This window comes from Amphiura filiformis, chromosome 3, assembly GCF_039555335.1.
Source record: "Amphiura filiformis chromosome 3, Afil_fr2py, whole genome shotgun sequence".
NCBI classification, from domain to species: Eukaryota; Metazoa; Echinodermata; class Ophiuroidea; order Amphilepidida; family Amphiuridae; genus Amphiura; species Amphiura filiformis.
In genome coordinates, this window is record NC_092630.1 from 33,690,360 (window position 1) to 33,709,059 (window position 18,700).

Consider the following 18,700-nt stretch of genomic DNA (forward strand, 5'->3'; position numbering starts at 1 on the left):
AATGGATTGATCCAATAACCCAAATGACCATAGGCTGTTTATAGAAGGTGCTGACTGAGACCTCAGTGCATTGGCTTTGAAACTTAACCACAAATCATAATGATGCATAGAATAGCAAAAAAACTTGAGTGTCATGATCATTTATAAGCTCTTGTAAATAGCACAGATCTTAGCCAAAATCAAAATAACAAACCATCACTCCAGAAAGAATTGTGTACTTTGTGTACATCTGTTTGATGATTATGAAGCATGTAATTGATCATTTCCCCATTTTGATTTCACATAGGTCATAGAATAAACCTGCAGCTGTAAACATTTCAGGGGCCTGCTAGGTGAGGGTATAATTACACCCCCGGAAAAAATGAAAGGCTTGTTTTTGTGTGGGAGTGATTTATCACCTTGTCATTTAACTACATATATATTAGCACTTCTGATATCAAACCCAGGTATCAAAACACTAAATGTCTCTAGCTCTGCAGTCACGTTTTATGCAATGTGAAAATCTATGGAATTGCAAGTTTCATGAGTCAACATTTTGTTCTATCTATCTAGCAGTATAGCAAAATTCATATCACTGTGAATTCAGTTTGAAATTTGCTACTTAGAATGCTCCATTTTGTGTATCAAACATTATATGTGACCTATACCATGAAAAAAAGGACAATGTCATTAAAGGTCAAAATGTAGTGGCATAGCCAGGGAGCAAAGGGGCAGGTTCCCGCCTGTGAAAAGTCTTGGCCACATTCCCCCCTCCCACTCCAAATGCTGGCATCCTGATATTTAGGATTGTCCTTTTTTGTGCTTTTAGCCCATTTTTTATCATTTTCGTCAAATTTACCCCTAGGAAATTGCTTTGCCCCCCCCCCTTGCCTACCCTCTGAAAAAGTGCCACTGGTCAAATGTCAAACTTTTGTATCATGATAGAATACATTAATCAGCCTCATTTGATACAAATGCCATCAGATTTGGTCATCTGCATCACATACTGATGTCATATCTCAAATGGCTGCCTTGTTTACAATGATGATAAAAAAATCCCACAAAGCAGCATTTTGAGATATGACATTATGTGATGCGGCAGATGAATTGTGACATACTAAAGCCAAGTTATAGTTAAAAAGCATTGAGTATTCAAACAATGGAGATTTAAATACAGATAGGTAGGAACATAAGATAATATGCACATGCAAAATAGCCACTATATCAAATCAGAAATCCATATCCATATTAATCCGTATCAAAGATAAAACCAATTTAGATGTCTTTGCTGCTTTAGGGTTTGAAACATTTGTGTTTTTCTTAATTTTTTGAAAATTCCCTATTTTTTTCTATAAATAATTATTTGTAGCCTAGAGGGACTATGATATGGTTTCCATAGTTTGAGTAGTGGTTAAATTCTAAATTCGCTCGCCATAATTTTTAGATAAAGTATTTACTTTTTTAGAAAAATATAAATAATGTTTTCTATTTTTTAATTAGGGAAATCAAGAAACATCCATAACTTAAAATAGAAACACTTTAATCAAAAAGCTTGTGAGAGAAGTTTCTAAATCTAATCATATGACACCTGGTTTCTTAAAACTGATGCTGTAGTTAGCTCTAAAAATAATCTGAATTTTGGTCATTCAGTGTCAAGATGGTGTAGAGGAGGAAAATCATATTTAAACAAAGCATCCATCCATTCCCGGCATCCATTTTCAAACATTTAACAATTTAATGAACGAGGCAGTGTCAATACCACTCTCGAGTTTCTTCATGATTTCATGATAAACAAATTCCGTATATGGCAGGCAAGTTTTTCCTCATCATTTACACATCCTGCATTAATCAGCCAAATCTTTGCATGATGACATAGCCAATGTTCCTCATAACTCAAAAACAATTTTAGTGACATTTTCCTCAAAATGCTAAAATCAGATCACAAATGATATTTGGGTCATCTGTTGCTTGTATGCTGGTCACAATATTGATTTTCTTTCATAGCTATGCAATGGCCTAGTTATAGACACCCAAGAAAAAGTAAACCATGTTTAGTTTGCTCAGAGAAACAGATGTCTAGCCTCCGTCAAGCCCAGTTTGTAGACATATTATTAGTGTAAATATCGGACCTCCATTGGATGGTCTGACTGTCTATATGTGACCAGCTCCAACAAAACCTGGAACAAGTAGCCAGACATGTTTTTGAGTTATATGCCTTTAAAGATATAACAAAATGAAATTTTGGAATTCTTAATTTCATGGTATTTGACACAAAAAGTGGGACTCAATGGACTTTAAAATCTTTGAAAGTTCTGATTAAAAAGAGGTTTATTTAATCAATAAATGACAGTTGAACTGTGATAATCCCTATTCAATCCTGTGTAAGGCAGGAAACTAATTGGCCCATTACTCAAAATAGCAATTTGGCAAAACTATCAAGGTATCATTTACAAAATTATCCATATCTTGAAAAGTATTGATGTTATTTATATAATTTTGGTATCATTTTAAAGCTTATTGTCTAGTGCTTATATTTACATTCAAGTCATGAAATGTCAAAAAAGTGACTTGTTCCTGATTTTGTCAGAACGAGTCACATATATCACCCTGATGTACCTTGTTGGCTACTATCCCAAGTAAAAATTTGGTCTTCAAAGCAATTAAGGCAAGTAGGATGGCAGGAATCATATTTGTCCAGTTTTAGCCATTTAACTAAAAAAACTGCAGTGTATTTATTAACATTAATACATTACCTTATAGGATATAAGCCAATAATCACATTATATTCCCATAGGTCTTGCAGTTCTTGAATAAAGGCCAATAATATATCAAAACGAATGTTTTGAAAGTTTTTCTCCTCCTGAGATAAATTGGGGCACATGGGGCAAACATTACACCCCTTATATCAGGCCTTGGGATCTCCTTTATAAAACCAATACCATTCCTCTTGTAACTCAGCTTTATTTGTCTCAATATTTTTGATGCCAACATCGCTAGGTCATGCTCCCCTCCAACCCACCTTGATATTATTTACATCAGATTTGAGTGTATTGTTATACATGATAAATATGAATGTACTGGAATTTTAAGGTGGATAAATTCAATGACTATTTTTGCATTTTTTCTCAAAAATAATAACACACTGGTAGCGAAAGTTATGTATATTATAAAGGCAAGGAATCCAGTTACTACACTGGAATCTCAGTGACTCAAGACAAGCAGTACTTTATTTATGATAAGAAAAGATGTACCGCTAGAATGTACCTTATTTCTTAACATTTAATGAACCACTTGTCTTGAATCACTGAAATTTCAGTAAAGTAATTAGATTCCTTGCCCCTATAATATACATAACTTTTGTTACCAGTGTGTAATTATTTTTTGAGAAAAATGCAAAATTAGTCACAAAATTTATCAGGGAATGTAGTACCACCTTAAATGAAAACATTTATTTTCACTAAAGTTACATCCATTTAAAATTCTGACGAGATTCACACAACTGTACTGTATGCCAGCGTCCAATTTGAAGGTACCCCAAATGGACAGGATTTACATTAAAAATTAGTGTCCACTGTATACTAAAGATTCTACCACCAATGTGGTCATAGTACTAATTTGAGTTTACCCTTTATACACTCAATTGGGATTGATTTTCAATTTTCTTGCTTCAACCAACTCCAACTGTGTCTCAACTTCACATGTTGACATTTACCAACATGTTCTTGCATGTACGTCAGTCAACGTAACTCACAAAATACCAATAATCCTACGCCTTAGATTTAAGGTATATAGAATTACTACGCGCTGAAGGTTCAATATTAAACACACAACTATATCAAGTAATATGCCACACCATGCAAAACACACTACAAGTTTAGAAGTGAGATTCTGTTGTTTTCATTGTTTTTTAAAGCCAAGGATTGAGATTGTAAAATGGAAGTGCTTGCACAACTAGTTGTTATTGTAAGTTGAGGAAGCTTTTTGCAATGTTATTTTAATATGCACAGACTTGTCCAAGGGTATATCTGTATGTTAATTTCAAAGCTCAAAATTGTATTGTAAGATGAATAATTTTTAAAAAAGTAATAAAAACTTATCAGTTGCTATGGTAACTTATCAGCAATCCTGAATATATTGTGAAAGTCAATGCCAAATGTCAAATATCTTAAAAACTTCAAATAAAAAGCAGCACAGATGGCAACAAAATCATGATTATAAAGCATCCAACATGGTAAATCTAGCGATATATTGTGTGACTTGATTGTAGGACTGAATGTAGACAAACAGCAAATGCGTCAGGGAATTAACTACTTTTATGTGTACATTTGTTGAAGATTGCGTGGGTATGTGCATGATAGAATAAAGAGAGCTACATACTGCAAAGTGAAAATAATGGCAAGTAAAGAGGCAAAGACTTCCTTATTTTTTGTATACTTTTTTATGATTGTCATCATCATTAACCTTTCCTCCTCATCTTCATCATCATCATCACCATCACCATCACCATCACCATCACCATCACCATCACCATCACCATCACCATCACCATCACCATCACCATCACCATCACCATCACCATCACCATCACCATCACCATCACCACCATCACCATCACCATCACCATCACCATCACCATGATCATGATCATGATCATGATCATCATCTTCATCTTCATCTTCATCTTCATCTTCATCTTCATCTTCATCTTCATCTTCATCTTCATCTTCACCTTCATCATCACCATCATCTTCATAGTTCAAGATGTTAAACATTTGGTAAAAAACAATTACTTTGCACTCCTAATTCAATACTCCATGATACAGTCATACCTATGACATATGTTTTCATCCAAACAAACAGACGGATGAACCTAACTGTCATGCCAAAAACGTTTTCATTAAATATGATACGTAGGAGGATCAGTTCAGCGTTTCATGATTACCTTCGCACCAACAGCCCCTACATGTCTGACATATAATCATGACTCACTTGGTTGTAAGTTTCTTAGAACTGGTCCCTTTGGCACATTCTTTTCATATACTTGATGACAACACTAGTGAAATATATACACTCAATGTGAGCTTTCATTTTGAATTTGGATAATGTTTGTACAGAAAACAATGTTTCTAGTAAAAGCTATGAAAGTGGTGCTCATCTTGCCGTATTAATGAATGGGTTTTCTTAGCTCTTTACTCTGTTTTTCCTTTGATGTTCCCTTGCGGATGGTTTGATTTGTGGCCTACTCACAATTTCTATCTTTGTTTCTTCTGGGAATTAACAAGACAATAACATGTATGTCTTCTCTACAATACCTTCCTCCTAGACGTGTTATCATTTGTCTGATTCTGTCTGCCTATTTCTGTATGTCTGGTCATCTCTCTATTCCTGCTTCCTTTGGTCAGAGTCTCTCTCTCACTCACTCTTTGGTCTTTTTACCTCAAAGCAAATGCTGTTCTATACATGTAATATAAATTGCCTCATTCTGTATGTCTGCCTGTGTCTCAAATGTTGCTTCTTTCCATCACATCCTCTCTCCACCATTCCACCCCACTCGCTTCATCCCTCCACCCCACCCCCTCTCTATCTCTTGCTTTCTTTCACATATCCTCTCTCCACCATTCCACCCCATGCCAATCTCTCACTCTTCATCCCTCCACCCCACCCCTCTCTATCTCTTGCTTTCTTTCACATATCCTCTCTCCACCATTCCACCCCAATTTCACTCTCTTCATCCCTCCACCCCACCCCTCTCTATCTCTTGCTTTCTTTCACATATCCTCTCTCCACCATTCCACCCCAATTTCACTCTCTTCATCCCTCCACCGCACCCCTCTCCATCTCTTGCTTTCTTTCACATATCCTCTCTCTACCATTCCACCCCAATTTCACTCTCTTCATCCCTCCACCCCACCCCTCTCCATCTCTTGCTTTCTTTCACATATCCTCTCTCTACCATTCCACCCCAATCTCACTCTCTTCATCCCTCCATCCCAACCCTCTCCATCTCTTGCTTTCTTTCACATATCCTCTCTCTACCATTCCACCCCAATCTCACTCTCTTCATCCCTCCACCCCACCCCTCTCTATCTCTTGCTTTCTTTTACATATCCTCTCTCCACCATGCCACCCCACTCTCACTCTTCATCCCACCACCCCACCCCACCCCTTCCTTCCTTTCACAAAGCAAATGTTAACATATTTGGTAAAACTACTAAACCTCGGTGTGTTCTAAGCATGTATAATTGCCAATGGCTAGAAAACATTACAAATCATTAAGCATCTGTCTTCTGTCTCAACATTCACTAATTGACATTATTTTGAAGTAGATGTGAAATGCTGCTCTATAAAGTGTACTATTAAAGTGCTCCTCTCTTCGTAATGTAAAATATATATTGCTAATAATGGATAAGACGTACTGAATGGAAAGTGAGGTTCATCTTATAAAGTTGTCTTCCACATATGATTAATTAAAGTTAGATATAAACAAATGTGTAGACTTACTGTTATTAGAGAGCTTGCGATTTCTAAATGTACATATCAAACGCCCGTGCATCTATTCAAAATCCCATCAAATGATAGTGATTTTGCAAAAACAGTTTATTAGCATTTTGCAAAAACAGCAATATTCTTGTAAATTAGATGAGTGTTGTTTCATTCAGTAATGTTTAGGCAACAGAACACTTGCACTAGTTACCAAGTATATACTGTTGTCCTGTGACACTGAAAAACACTTTGGTTATTACCATATGAATCAGGGGCGTAGCAAGAGCATCAGTGGCCCATGGACAATGGCCCAATGGTAAATCCGGCCCTGCTCTCCATTATCAGCCCTTGTTTAATTTTCGCTTTTGTGCTCGGGCCCCTGAACACTCGGGCCCATGGACTTCGTCCACCCTGTCCCCCCGCTTGCTACGCCCCTGATATGAATATAAAGAAAGAAGGTAAATCCAAGATAGTCACATCCGATGCTTCAAAGTTTTTTAAATAATGTAGGTAACATGTTTTTTGAAAGTGTCAAGATATTAGTTTGTTTTCAAACAAACTAACAGTAATATCATAGGTTTCTCTCCTAATATTAACAATAAGCCTGAGATAAATCAATCAAATAAAAAGCCAATTGAAATGATCAAATATTTCCAACTCAAGGATATTAGCTATTCATCCAAGAAAATCTACCCAGCAAATACTTTGACAGGTGCTATCACAGTATTATAATTTGTAGGTGATGGCATGGGTTACTACTACAGCATACAAGAATCTGTCAACAGATTCTCAGAATCAACTGTGTGCGCCTGTCAGCATGTCAAAATGTCTAGCAAATACAAGGTTCACTTTTGATCTTCCATGTACAGGGACCTGGCAGTTTCTCAGAATTGATATGATGATTTTGCCTATACTCATTTAGTTAGAAAAAACTTGGAATGATGGAGTTTTATATCTTGTTTGATCATTTTTTTCGAATACTATATTCTTTTCATTTCTCCTCTCACGCAATAATTGTATTGTTAATTGACAAAAAGAACCTAAATCCGTGTTGGATGTGTGGAGAATATCTTATTGACAACATTATCCCTTTAACGCTTACTTGGTATTCTTCCTTTTTTTTTAAGGGGGCAGGCAGTAATGATGATAAGCACATAAAAGTATATATTTTCAGAAAGGAAATGATGCAAGGAATCCAACTAGCACCACAGATTTCTGCAAAAGTGTAAGTTGTTATGGTGGACCCACACCATTTGGCAAAGGAAATAAAATTTGGTGCATTTCTCAAAAACTGCTCATTTTTGCAGAAATCTGTCATGCTAGTTCGATTCCTTGCATCATTTCCTTTCTGAAAATGTATACTTTTATATACTTATCATCATTACTTTTAAAGATACAATACAAAACAATGTCTAAAATTTCCCGCTTTGAGTGATCCTGCATGCCACCTTAAAGAATGAAGCGGATAAGACATTTAATTTTTTAAACTTTGAGCTGTGTGTTGAAATCTTAAAATGAAGGCAAAATTACTGTTGTTGCTGTTACTTTACAGTAATAGAATCCATACAACAACTTGCATCCAATCTGTCACATTTTAGATTGCTGGGGTACATACATTGTACCAAAGACAGATGAAGACTTCAAATCACTTAAGCCAACAAGGGTTGCAAAACATGAGAACCTGGTGGCGAATCTGAGACCTATTTATATTGGGTACTTGTCAGTATGTCAAAACACAAGACATATCAATTGATGCATATTTCTGCATCAAATCTTACCATCGGATAAGGCGTAGACAGCATCAAGGGCAGGTCCTACATTGGTATTAAGTTGATCTCTTACTGGTTCACCTACCAGAGTACCTATATCTGTATATACATGGAATGAGGATAGAAATATATCAAAATTAATTGTGAGGATTGACACTTAAAAACATTCAAACATTCCAGAATGAAAATTAAGTACAAGTTTAACCTGAACCAAATCTATGAACAAATTAAGCTGATATATATCAATATCAATGCAACATGTTTGGTTATTTCTTCAATTATTTTCATTCAAGTTACTCTAAATGCTTACATTTTAAAATTTCTTTAATTTTTTTTTCACCTTTTCACAATTTTATGAAAAAAATATGAGATCAATTTAAAGCTTGCTTATCTCACAAGAGATGTCACAATAGTCCCCAAGTCACAACCATTCACACATGCATTATGGTTCTTTGATTACAAAAGTTAAAGCGATTGAAGCTATATTTGTACCATTTTAAATATTACCTTGGTTACCACATCATCAGTATTGTAAAAATATCATAAATCATGAATTGCCAGAAAACTCATTTTAGTGCACGTTTCACGACATCAAAATCCATGTGACCAAACTGACTAGCTTCATAAACTGAATATGTATGATGCTCACTGCACTACTCTGTCCCATTCCAGAAAAATACAGAACTATTTCTTTTTTGATTAAAAAAATAGTATCCTGTTTTGCCAAATGAAACATAGCTAAATCCTAATACTTTAGTTAGTCCTAACTGGCAATAAAAGTCAAATTTTAATATTTTTGTGATGCGAGGTAAAACGGTCCAAAAACATATAATTTTGCATGTTTTCTTACAATTGTAGTGACAAAATTGTAAGACTTGGCACAAGTCTAAGCATACAAAATCTTGAGTATAAGCTAAGAGTTAGCTCATAATTTTAATATTATATGTTATTTTTGCTAATTGGTTATGAAAAATATTGGAAAATGTGTTTTCCAAAAATTAGAATACATAACGTCGAAATTAGTCTTTGTTCAAGTCTTTGGGCTTGACTGTCACAGAATACAAAAAAGGTCGAAAAACGCCTTAAAAATGCATGCTTTTGGCCCTTATTTACAAAAATTGACCAAATATTAAAATTTTACTTTCATTGCCAGTTAGGACTAACTAAAGGATTAGGATTTAGCTATGTTTCATTTGGCAAAACAGGATAATAATTTTTTAATCCAAAAAAATTAGTTCTGTATTTTTCTGGACTCAGTACACACAGTACATGATTAAATCTTATCACTTATCAAAGATTTGAAATAGACAGTTGAAATGACAACATTGTTCTGCCTGTCATAGTCTCATATAACATACCCTCAAGGTCTCCTCCTAGTTCATCTAGTGTCCATCCCAACTGATCATCTACAAGGAATGTAATCTCCTGTAAATACATAAATCATACAATGATGTTATAAATATACTGCTCATCTTACTTCCAATAAGTATCTCATATCAGCTCATCTATCACTCAAATATGTTCATTTTAAATTGTTTTTCCAAGAATTACCTATTACAACTGTGTTCACATGAAGAGGACTGTTTTAAATTAAGTGTAATTGACATTAAATCCTGCTTTGAACTAAATTTTGAAGCAATAATAGACACTGGAAACTTGTAGCTCTAAATGTAAACAGAACTTGATCTATAATTATATTGCTACTACGGTACCTACTTTCCAGTATCACTCCTGTGTCGGTTTGTTTAGCTCTTTCCTACCTTATCCCTAAAAACTGCAAATAAACCCTGACTGGACCCTAAATCATAACAACTGCTGTAGTAACATGATGAATACGCATAGCATAAAGCAGCAATGGAGTTGCATTTCATAGTTTTGCAGGCACGTAGCACCATACAGCATGCATTACCTTGGTTTGTGCTTCACACAAACAATTCATGGAACTGCATAATATTTGTCTGAAGTTTTTGTTTATTACATTGATAGAAACAAAAGCTTCTTAGCAAGTCTGTAGCCTAGTGTTTCATATTTTAACTCTTTTTATATAATTTACTTAGCATTGTTTTGTATTTTTTATTCTTCACTTTTTTTCATTATGCTTTCAGATTTTCTCATTTTGAAAATTCCATCCTCACCAGGGCCTGGCATAATCGAATTCTTTCATTTAAGACTATATGGGGATATAATTTGATGCAAGAGACAAAAAAGTTGATCTTTGTGATCAGAAGCTCACAAATTCAAATTTTAATGCAGAATATGGAACAAAAAACATTAGATGAATTGAAACATCCTTTTTAAGTCAATTTTAGAGAAAAGAATTTAAGTATTAATTTCTCTGCACCTCTGTTGTCATTTAATATTTGAATCACAGGTTAGCCGGTACTTAAAACACTCAAACAGTAATAATTAAATTCTTACTGTATTTAATTCATTTGAATGTGTGTGGGGTTCCCTTTTGAACCCCAACAGTTTTAGTTTGCCATAATAGAAACATACAAAAATGGCATGATGTTCTGGGTCTTTAAACAAAAGTCCATCATTTTACACAGTCTGTCAATGGGAACCCCCCAGGCCCCAAATATAGTAACCTCACCAAAATTTGTGGTGCACCTTATCCGAAATATGTGGTGGCAACTTAAAATCATACACGCTCCTCTATACCCCCTTCCCTGTATCCCTACACCCTGCATTAGTCCATTTGGTATCATACTGATGATAACAAGTATGCTTGAACTGATTGAAGGATGTGTCAGTGACTATACAAGATAGTTTAACAATATTATGTATTCCAAAGAGGCTAATTCCATGTTGGCAAAATATGACACGTGTTACATCAATGTCAATCAATCAATAATACGTAGTGATCCTTGCTTGTTATAGTCAGTTACTTACCCCTAGGGTGTTATTGACATAGGCTAGAATATCATCTATGTTGGCTATAATGTCTTCAGGAAGGGTGTCTACAGTAGTACTCATAAAACTGTTCACACTATATGCTGTTCCTATGCCACCACTAAAATGAAAATGAAAAAGGTTGGTTTGTTATAAGAAAATGGTGCTAATGACTGATAAATTCTGATATCAAGAAAGGAATCCAATCCATGGTGTTTAAGGAAATTTGAGGTTGCAAATCCTGAGAGGGTTCAAATAAGCAGGAGCCTTGGGCAATTTTACCCATGGGCAATTATACCCCTGTTCAACCAGCAAATGCCCGTTGTTTCAATGGAAATCTTCATGACCAGGGGCAACTAAAATTGCCCCAGTTATTATCAGGCATGAGAGTGGCTTTGCTTGAAAAAAGCTGAAGTATACCAAAAAAAAGCTGAAAAACAGCATGAAATTGGCAAAAAGAAAAAAAAAAAAAAAAAAAATGTGTAAATTTGAATAGTCAAAAAAGCTGAATTCAGCTGATCAGCTTACTATTATGTTACAATAATTTTCAGAACAGCAAAATATTCATTTTTGCAAGTATATTTGCACAAGGTTGATGTGCAATTACCCTGGTTCAAGACAAAGACACATGATCCGGTGGTAATTTTCAACAGGTGCCATCTTATTTCAATTCATTCATTCCATTGATTTCTTTCACAAGATAATTTGTTACAAGTCTTGGGTAAAAATGTTGATTGACAAGATTTAAAGGCTTGTTGAATTTCAATAACTGCAGTTATTGCTGAATGCTGCATAAAATGCATTGCAGCTCCCGGGCTCTGGAAACGGCTTCTGTGTCACATATCAAAAATGCAAAAAATATGGGATATATAAATATAACAGATCTTTAACAACATTTATTTTCTTTGCACTGTATTTGCTTATGTATCAAATGCATTAAGTTTGTTGGTTGTGTAGTAATATATAATTTTTAAATTCCTAATTTATGTATTGGTATCTTGCTATGGAACAGTGATCAGTTAGTATTGTATTACAGATATGCACTGATTTATACAGTATGTAGGGCTTATAGAAAAAGAAGAAGGTGAGAAACTAAATATGAAAAGATATTCCCTCTGTGATACTTCCCTCTGTGTATTATTAATTGCAAATCTAACCATGAAAATAATGAGATGATTATAAACAAATCCCATAGCAATAATACGGGTCACTGGTTTTATCAAGTACACCTTCCCAAACTATGAGTCAAAGGCAATCCCTTGAAATCTTGTACAGTCACATCTCTTACGTGAAAAAAATACAATAGTTAATTTGAATAGTATGTTGACATAACCAGGTAATCATAAACTAGGGCATTGAGCTCTTTCAATATAGTGCATCGCCGTTATGGGCTATGAAGCTTTAGTATCGCTGACATCATCAAATTTCTTTGGGGCTAAATAAAGAAATGAGTAGGTTGTTGTATTAAAAAAGTATGGTTTTGTATTATTATATGAATTCAACCAGATGACAGTTTGTGTCAGGTGAGCAAAGTGACACCATTTGAAATGTACAAGACTCAAAAGAGGTCACTTTGTTGATAAAGTGTACTTGAAAAACATACAAAATTCATATATTTGATGAAATTATTTATGAATTTATTTATTTTCCCTTTCATTACAGAATTCAAATAAAAGATGTCCATATTCAAGATACATTAAAACACAAACAAGGCAATAGAAACAAATTAGTTCGATCTTTCGATCGACCATCGATGCTTGGTCGATCCTTATTATTTATGAAATCAATTAATTTACTATTGTTAATTGTGATAACATATGAATCTTTAAAAACAGGGAAAATATGACACAAATATGACACAACATCCAATGGGGGAGTGACACAAAGTTAAATGAATCTTTGCCTGTATTGATATTGACCAATATAAATTTAGCATTAATTCTGTTTAGTTAGTTGATAGTTCATTAATAACAAGCACTGGGACAGCATCGACAGTTGATCCAAGGATTGAACAAATTTGTATCTTGTGATTAGTCAAAGGGGCTTAATTGATTTACTTTAATTATCTTGAGAACAACATTAAAAAGAAAGCCATGCTAATCATACATCAACTTGACCTTGTAGTCATACACAAAATATCAAATAAATTTCTCAATTTTCTTTTCAATTTGTAGAATTTGACAAATTTTGCTCAAGCCATGGGCTAAGAAATGTTAATAAATAGTCAAATTGGCCCAACAACAAAATCCTAACAGGGAATGTGTTTTCTCATGGTCTGAGATACTGATGGCATAAACATACACATGAAGTAATTGTCTGGTCCCACTCCAGTCTCATGAAATCACCATTAATTAGCATCTCCTCTGGTCAATAATTATTTCCCTTCCTTCAAAGCGGTTTTGCATCCGCTGTGGTTAGCTCTATGTACTTCTTTAGTGCTTCCTTTCTCCATCTCATGTTCAGAGTCTTAGTACATTGTTTTGTTGTATAACTTAGAGCCTATGTATCATGTTTCCTTCTCATCATATGAAGGAAAACATTTTGATATGCCACTTCAAAATAAAATAAGCCAGCCAGGCCTACAGGTTTGGGAAATTGGGACAATCTGAAGAATATTGAATATTTTTTTCTCTCTCTGCATAAGAGACTGAATACTGTCATACCTGTAGCAAGCATAATATATGTAGAATAGATGAAAACAGGTTGGGAGGAAGGTGATATTTGGAATAGGAAAATTCATTTGCCTGAAAATGTGCAATTTTTGCCCCAAATAGTTTAATTTTCCATGTTGTCTAATTTTGACTTGCCAAAAAGGCAAAGTTTGGTGTTGACCTATGTGGACACCACTGATGAGAACATAATAATTATATCATTGACTATTTTTTATTTTTTGGCATCAACAGTTGCAGGACTAACTCTAATGGCTTGCTTGAACCTGCCCACATTTCCATCCACTGACTATAATAATACCCAAGCAGTATAATGCTTGACAGACTGATCACATAGTTCTCTACCAACAATTTTACAACGAGACAATAATTATATGATCCTTCAGCAATAGTTTTGGGAAAGATATAATTAAGCACAGAAGCAAAATGTTGGATTCAAAGCTGGATAAAGTTGTACATTTTCAATACTTTTCCTTCTATTGAACAGCTAACAATGCATGTTAATTCAATATGTCCCTGGCTGTTCAATAGAAGCAACAGTATTTAAAATGTAAAACTTTATCCAACTTTGAATAAAAACCTCAGAACTGTTAGTTGTTGTTTTTTAAATAGCAGTTTTTCTCTGGTTCCAATCTTGAATAACAAGAAATTTAGGGTCTATAATTTTGAAGTGTCTTTTGAAAAATTATAATTTTTCACATTTTTTGGCTTCCCAAATTGTATTTTTCTCCGGTGCTAAGATATAATTGTTACTTACGCAAGAACTGCAGTAATAATGACCAGCGACACGGCAAAGCAGACACGTTTACATCTGTCTGAATCACTCTGTTCCTGATACATCTTTCCTCCACAGTTATTACAGCAGCGGCAGCAGCAAAAGCAAAGGCACACAATGGGAAATATGACTACGAAAAGTGCCCCTATGACGAAACAGATGGCAAAACCCATCAAATTACCCTGAAACTGAAATGACAACAACAACAAAATCAGTTACTTTTAATATGGAAACAAGCTCACCACACTTGGATCTTGCTCTTGCTTGGATACCTACAGTTTGTGTCAAAGACGAATGGCACTTGTTTACATTTTGAGAGCGTGAAAGGTGTAAACACAGAAGTGGGGTTCTGATTGGCTGAATCAATCATCTGACAATCATAGCAACAGACCGATAATCTGATTGTGCGTCAAATCATTGGTCGGTTCAGATCGGTGCCCTTGAACACAAAGCTCTGTGTATGTCGTTCATTAACAGGGCACTCACATCAATCTGAGCAAGGGACTGCCGTTCTTCTCTGAAACCCAGTGTAGAGTCCTACAAACACTTACACATACAGATTATCCCAGGGCTGACACTACTACTCATATAAAGACAATCTAGGTTGTATGTTTTAAAAACAAATTCAGAAATAAGATTAAAAATGTTATTATTTTCAAACTGATTGCATTAAATGACTGACCAAATATTTGTTTCCCTGTTTGTTTGATCCTTCTTTAACCTGGTTAACTCATTAAGTGGATAATACAAGTAATCCTCTGTTCTTCCATGAGGCACAGTGACTTGTTTATTTGGAAGACTACATTCTGAAGGGAATGAAAGCTTAGAGCTTTGCATCAATCACCTGGTCTGGCTAAGATACAATACACAAATAAGTTCTACATTATAAGCTGTTCCTTCTTTAGTCTTTTGCATCAGTTTAAATTCATCACACAGTATATCAAGCATAAAACCCTTCAAATCATTTCCTTTCCACTCAAATTGACCTACTTAAATAATTGCTTTTGATTGAACATCAATTCAGATGAAATGATAAAGCACATTAAATACACAACATCTCCTACGGTAAAAAATGAGATAGGTAAGTTGAACTGACACCAGACAAGTAATTTACCATTATCTTTAACCTAGTACATAAAAATAGAAACGCCTATAAATAACTCCTCTATGTAATCAAGCAGACAATATATCGATAGAAAATGACTTTTGAACATCAATTCAGATGAAATAATAAAGCACATTTAAATACAAAACATCTCCTATACTATGATCAGCTCTTAATAAGCGTAAATTATTCGGTTTTTGTTACTGCGCGAGTCAATAAAGTTCCAACTTACGTACACGTAAATTCACATAAGCACACATCATTCACGCAAAACGCAAAGCGCAGTTCGCGTAGATGCTGCGTCTAGCTGTGTGTACGCAATTCTGCATCAATTCACGATGTTATGAGTCCCACCTATTACGAGCTGATCAGAGTATACGGTAAAAAATGAGATAGGTAAGTTGAACTGACACCAGACAAGTAATTTACCATTATCTTTAACCTAGTACATAAAAATAGAAACGCCTATAAATAACTCCTCTATGTAATCAAGCAGACAATATATCGATAGAAAATGACTTCAAGGATGCAGTATGCGACTACATCACTGGATTATATATTTTATCTAAATTTTAATATATTTCAAGATTTTATTTGGATAACAGAAGTGTGTCGTGATGATGGTTGCTACTAAGACATTGCAAAATAGTAATATTTATGCAATTAAACATTCGTTTCTCAAGCTATGCTTCAAATGTTTTTAATCTGAATATTGTCTAACTAAAACCACTTGCTTTTTTTTCTGATAAGACTACTACATTAAAAGCTGTTCCTTCTTTAGTCTTTTTCATCAGTTTAAATTCATCACACAGTATATCAAGCATAAAACCCTTCAAATCATCTTCTTTCCACTCAAATTGACCTACTTAAATAATTGCTTTTGATTGAACATCAATTCAGATGAAATGATAAAGCACATTTAAATACACAACATCTACTACAGTAAAAAATGAGATAGGTAAGTTGAACTGACACCAGACAAGTAATTTACCATTATCTTTAACCTAGTACATAAAAATAGAAACGCCTATAAATAACTCCTCTATGTAATCAAGCAGACAATATATCGATAGAAAATGACTTCAAGGATGCAGTCTGCGACTATACATCACTGGATTATATATTTCATCTAAATTTCAATATATTTCATCTAAATTTCAATATATTTCAAGATTCTGTTTGGATAACAGAAGTGTGTCGTGATGATGCTTGCTACTAAGACATTGCAAAATAGTAATATTTATCCAATTAAATATTCGTTTCTCAAGCTACGCTTCAAATGTTTTAAATCTGAATATTGTCTCATCAAAAAACATTTGCTTTTTCTGATAAGACTACTACTAGCAGTAGCAAGGTAAATAAACAAACAAAAATGTGACATGATCTAGGGTAATGAGTCACTTGTCGGTAATTTTCAATAAGAAGTTTTTTACATCATTTTCTGGCAGTTTACAAATGCTACATTTTAATGCAAACCCCATCAAAATCGAACATCTGGTTACAGAGTTATGAGCAATTTATCAATGGCTGAAAACAATATAAAACAAAAGAATTTGGACATTGTTTTTGCCAATCTCTCAAAAAGAATATTAGCGACATCCAACTCATTCCCCTTAATCATGTCACAAGTAACATTTCCAAAGTTGAATGGAATGAAGCACACAATAATTAATTAAACCTATTTCACTCTTTTACTAATTTCTTGAAAAAAGATCCAAAAACATGCATTTTCGGCATGTTTTCTGACAATCGTGTCACAAAAATCACAAGACTTGGAACACGTCTAAGCATTCAAAATCTTGAGTATATGCCGAAATTTTGCTATAATTTTCACTTCTTTGTGTTACTTTAATTAAATGGTTGATTATAAGAATGAAACATGTCTTTTCCAAAAATTAGAATGCATAAACTGAAATTAGTCTTAGTACAAGTCTTTGGGCTTTTGTTAAATCTCTTCAAATTTCTGTTTCTGATACAACCACCATCTAACAGCCATAGGTTATGATGTAAGCCGGGAGTTGCATGATTGAGTATCATCTGTACTATCTATTGATGTGATCACTTACCTCAGTTATTTTCCCTGTTAATGTACTAATATCTAGTTGCCCTCCTATTGCATCATTTATAAGTTCTGTGGATAAATTAAACACAAAAAGAAGGAAATGTCACTCCAGGTTACATACTACTCAGGAAGCTTTCATTTTTTTCATAAATAAAATAAGATTTGCAATTTAGTTCCTACTCAAAATGAAATCCTCAAAAGAGATTGACATTTCAAACTGATGCTGGGAAGGGGGAAGAGCCCTGATTGTTTCTTGATAAAGAAAACATGGTTATTCAAAGTATGAAGAGTAAGAAAAAACCCTCATTTTAGACCATTATTGCAGCAAAGAAAATGCAGCTTGCAGTAAAAAAAAACTTACCAGTAACTGCTATAAATAGAAGCATGTCTTGAACACAGCAAACATACAATGTAGATATAGTTCACTACTATGTGGATGATTCCTTTATCTGTGTTAATTAACTTTGTAAGTGAGTTCTAAGGAACCTACAATCCCGAAATATGTCTTGAAACATTAAAAGCGTCTTTAGGGAAAATTAGTCCCCCACTCCCCGTGCAATGTTGAAACGTGCAAATGTGTTCAGCGTGTCTCCAAAGTGTCGCAACATTGAATGATGGGGGTGGGGAAGGAAAAGTGTTAATTGATGGCCCAGCTTTCTTCTAATTCCAAATATTGAACATTTTTATCCACATTAAATATACACTTTGGATTTCATTCAAGATGCCTAAAGCGTTTCAACGACATTTTTCGGAGATTGTCTGAGGCAAACGCTAAAATTAACATCTGATTTTAATCTTTTGGCTATAACTTTAAAACTACTTGATAGAATCACTCCAAATTTTCAATGAATATTAGTTAGCGCATAAGCTATGATGTGGGTATAAAATAAAACAACTAATTGTATCAATTTTGACTATATCGCCCTGCACTACAAGCAGCTTGCACCCATCACCTGTGTATGTCTA

General features: G+C 34.3%; 1 protein-coding gene across 2 annotated transcripts in view; it reads right to left on the minus strand.

Annotated features, from left to right (window-relative positions):
* The window catches only part of LOC140148399 (prominin-1-A-like), a 114,653-nt gene that overhangs the window by 43,944 nt on the left and 52,009 nt on the right, over positions 1–18,700 (minus strand). For both annotated transcript variants that reach the window (XM_072170328.1, XM_072170327.1), the window contains exons 3-7: positions 17,739–17,803; positions 14,550–14,755; positions 11,124–11,244; positions 9,590–9,656; positions 8,241–8,330 (exon numbers count right to left, since the gene is read on the minus strand). In XM_072170328.1, the coding sequence (XP_072026429.1) occupies positions 8,241–8,330; positions 9,590–9,656; positions 11,124–11,244; positions 14,550–14,755; positions 17,739–17,803 (549 nt within the window). The remainder of the gene's footprint in view (positions 1–8,240; positions 8,331–9,589; positions 9,657–11,123; positions 11,245–14,549; positions 14,756–17,738; positions 17,804–18,700) is intronic.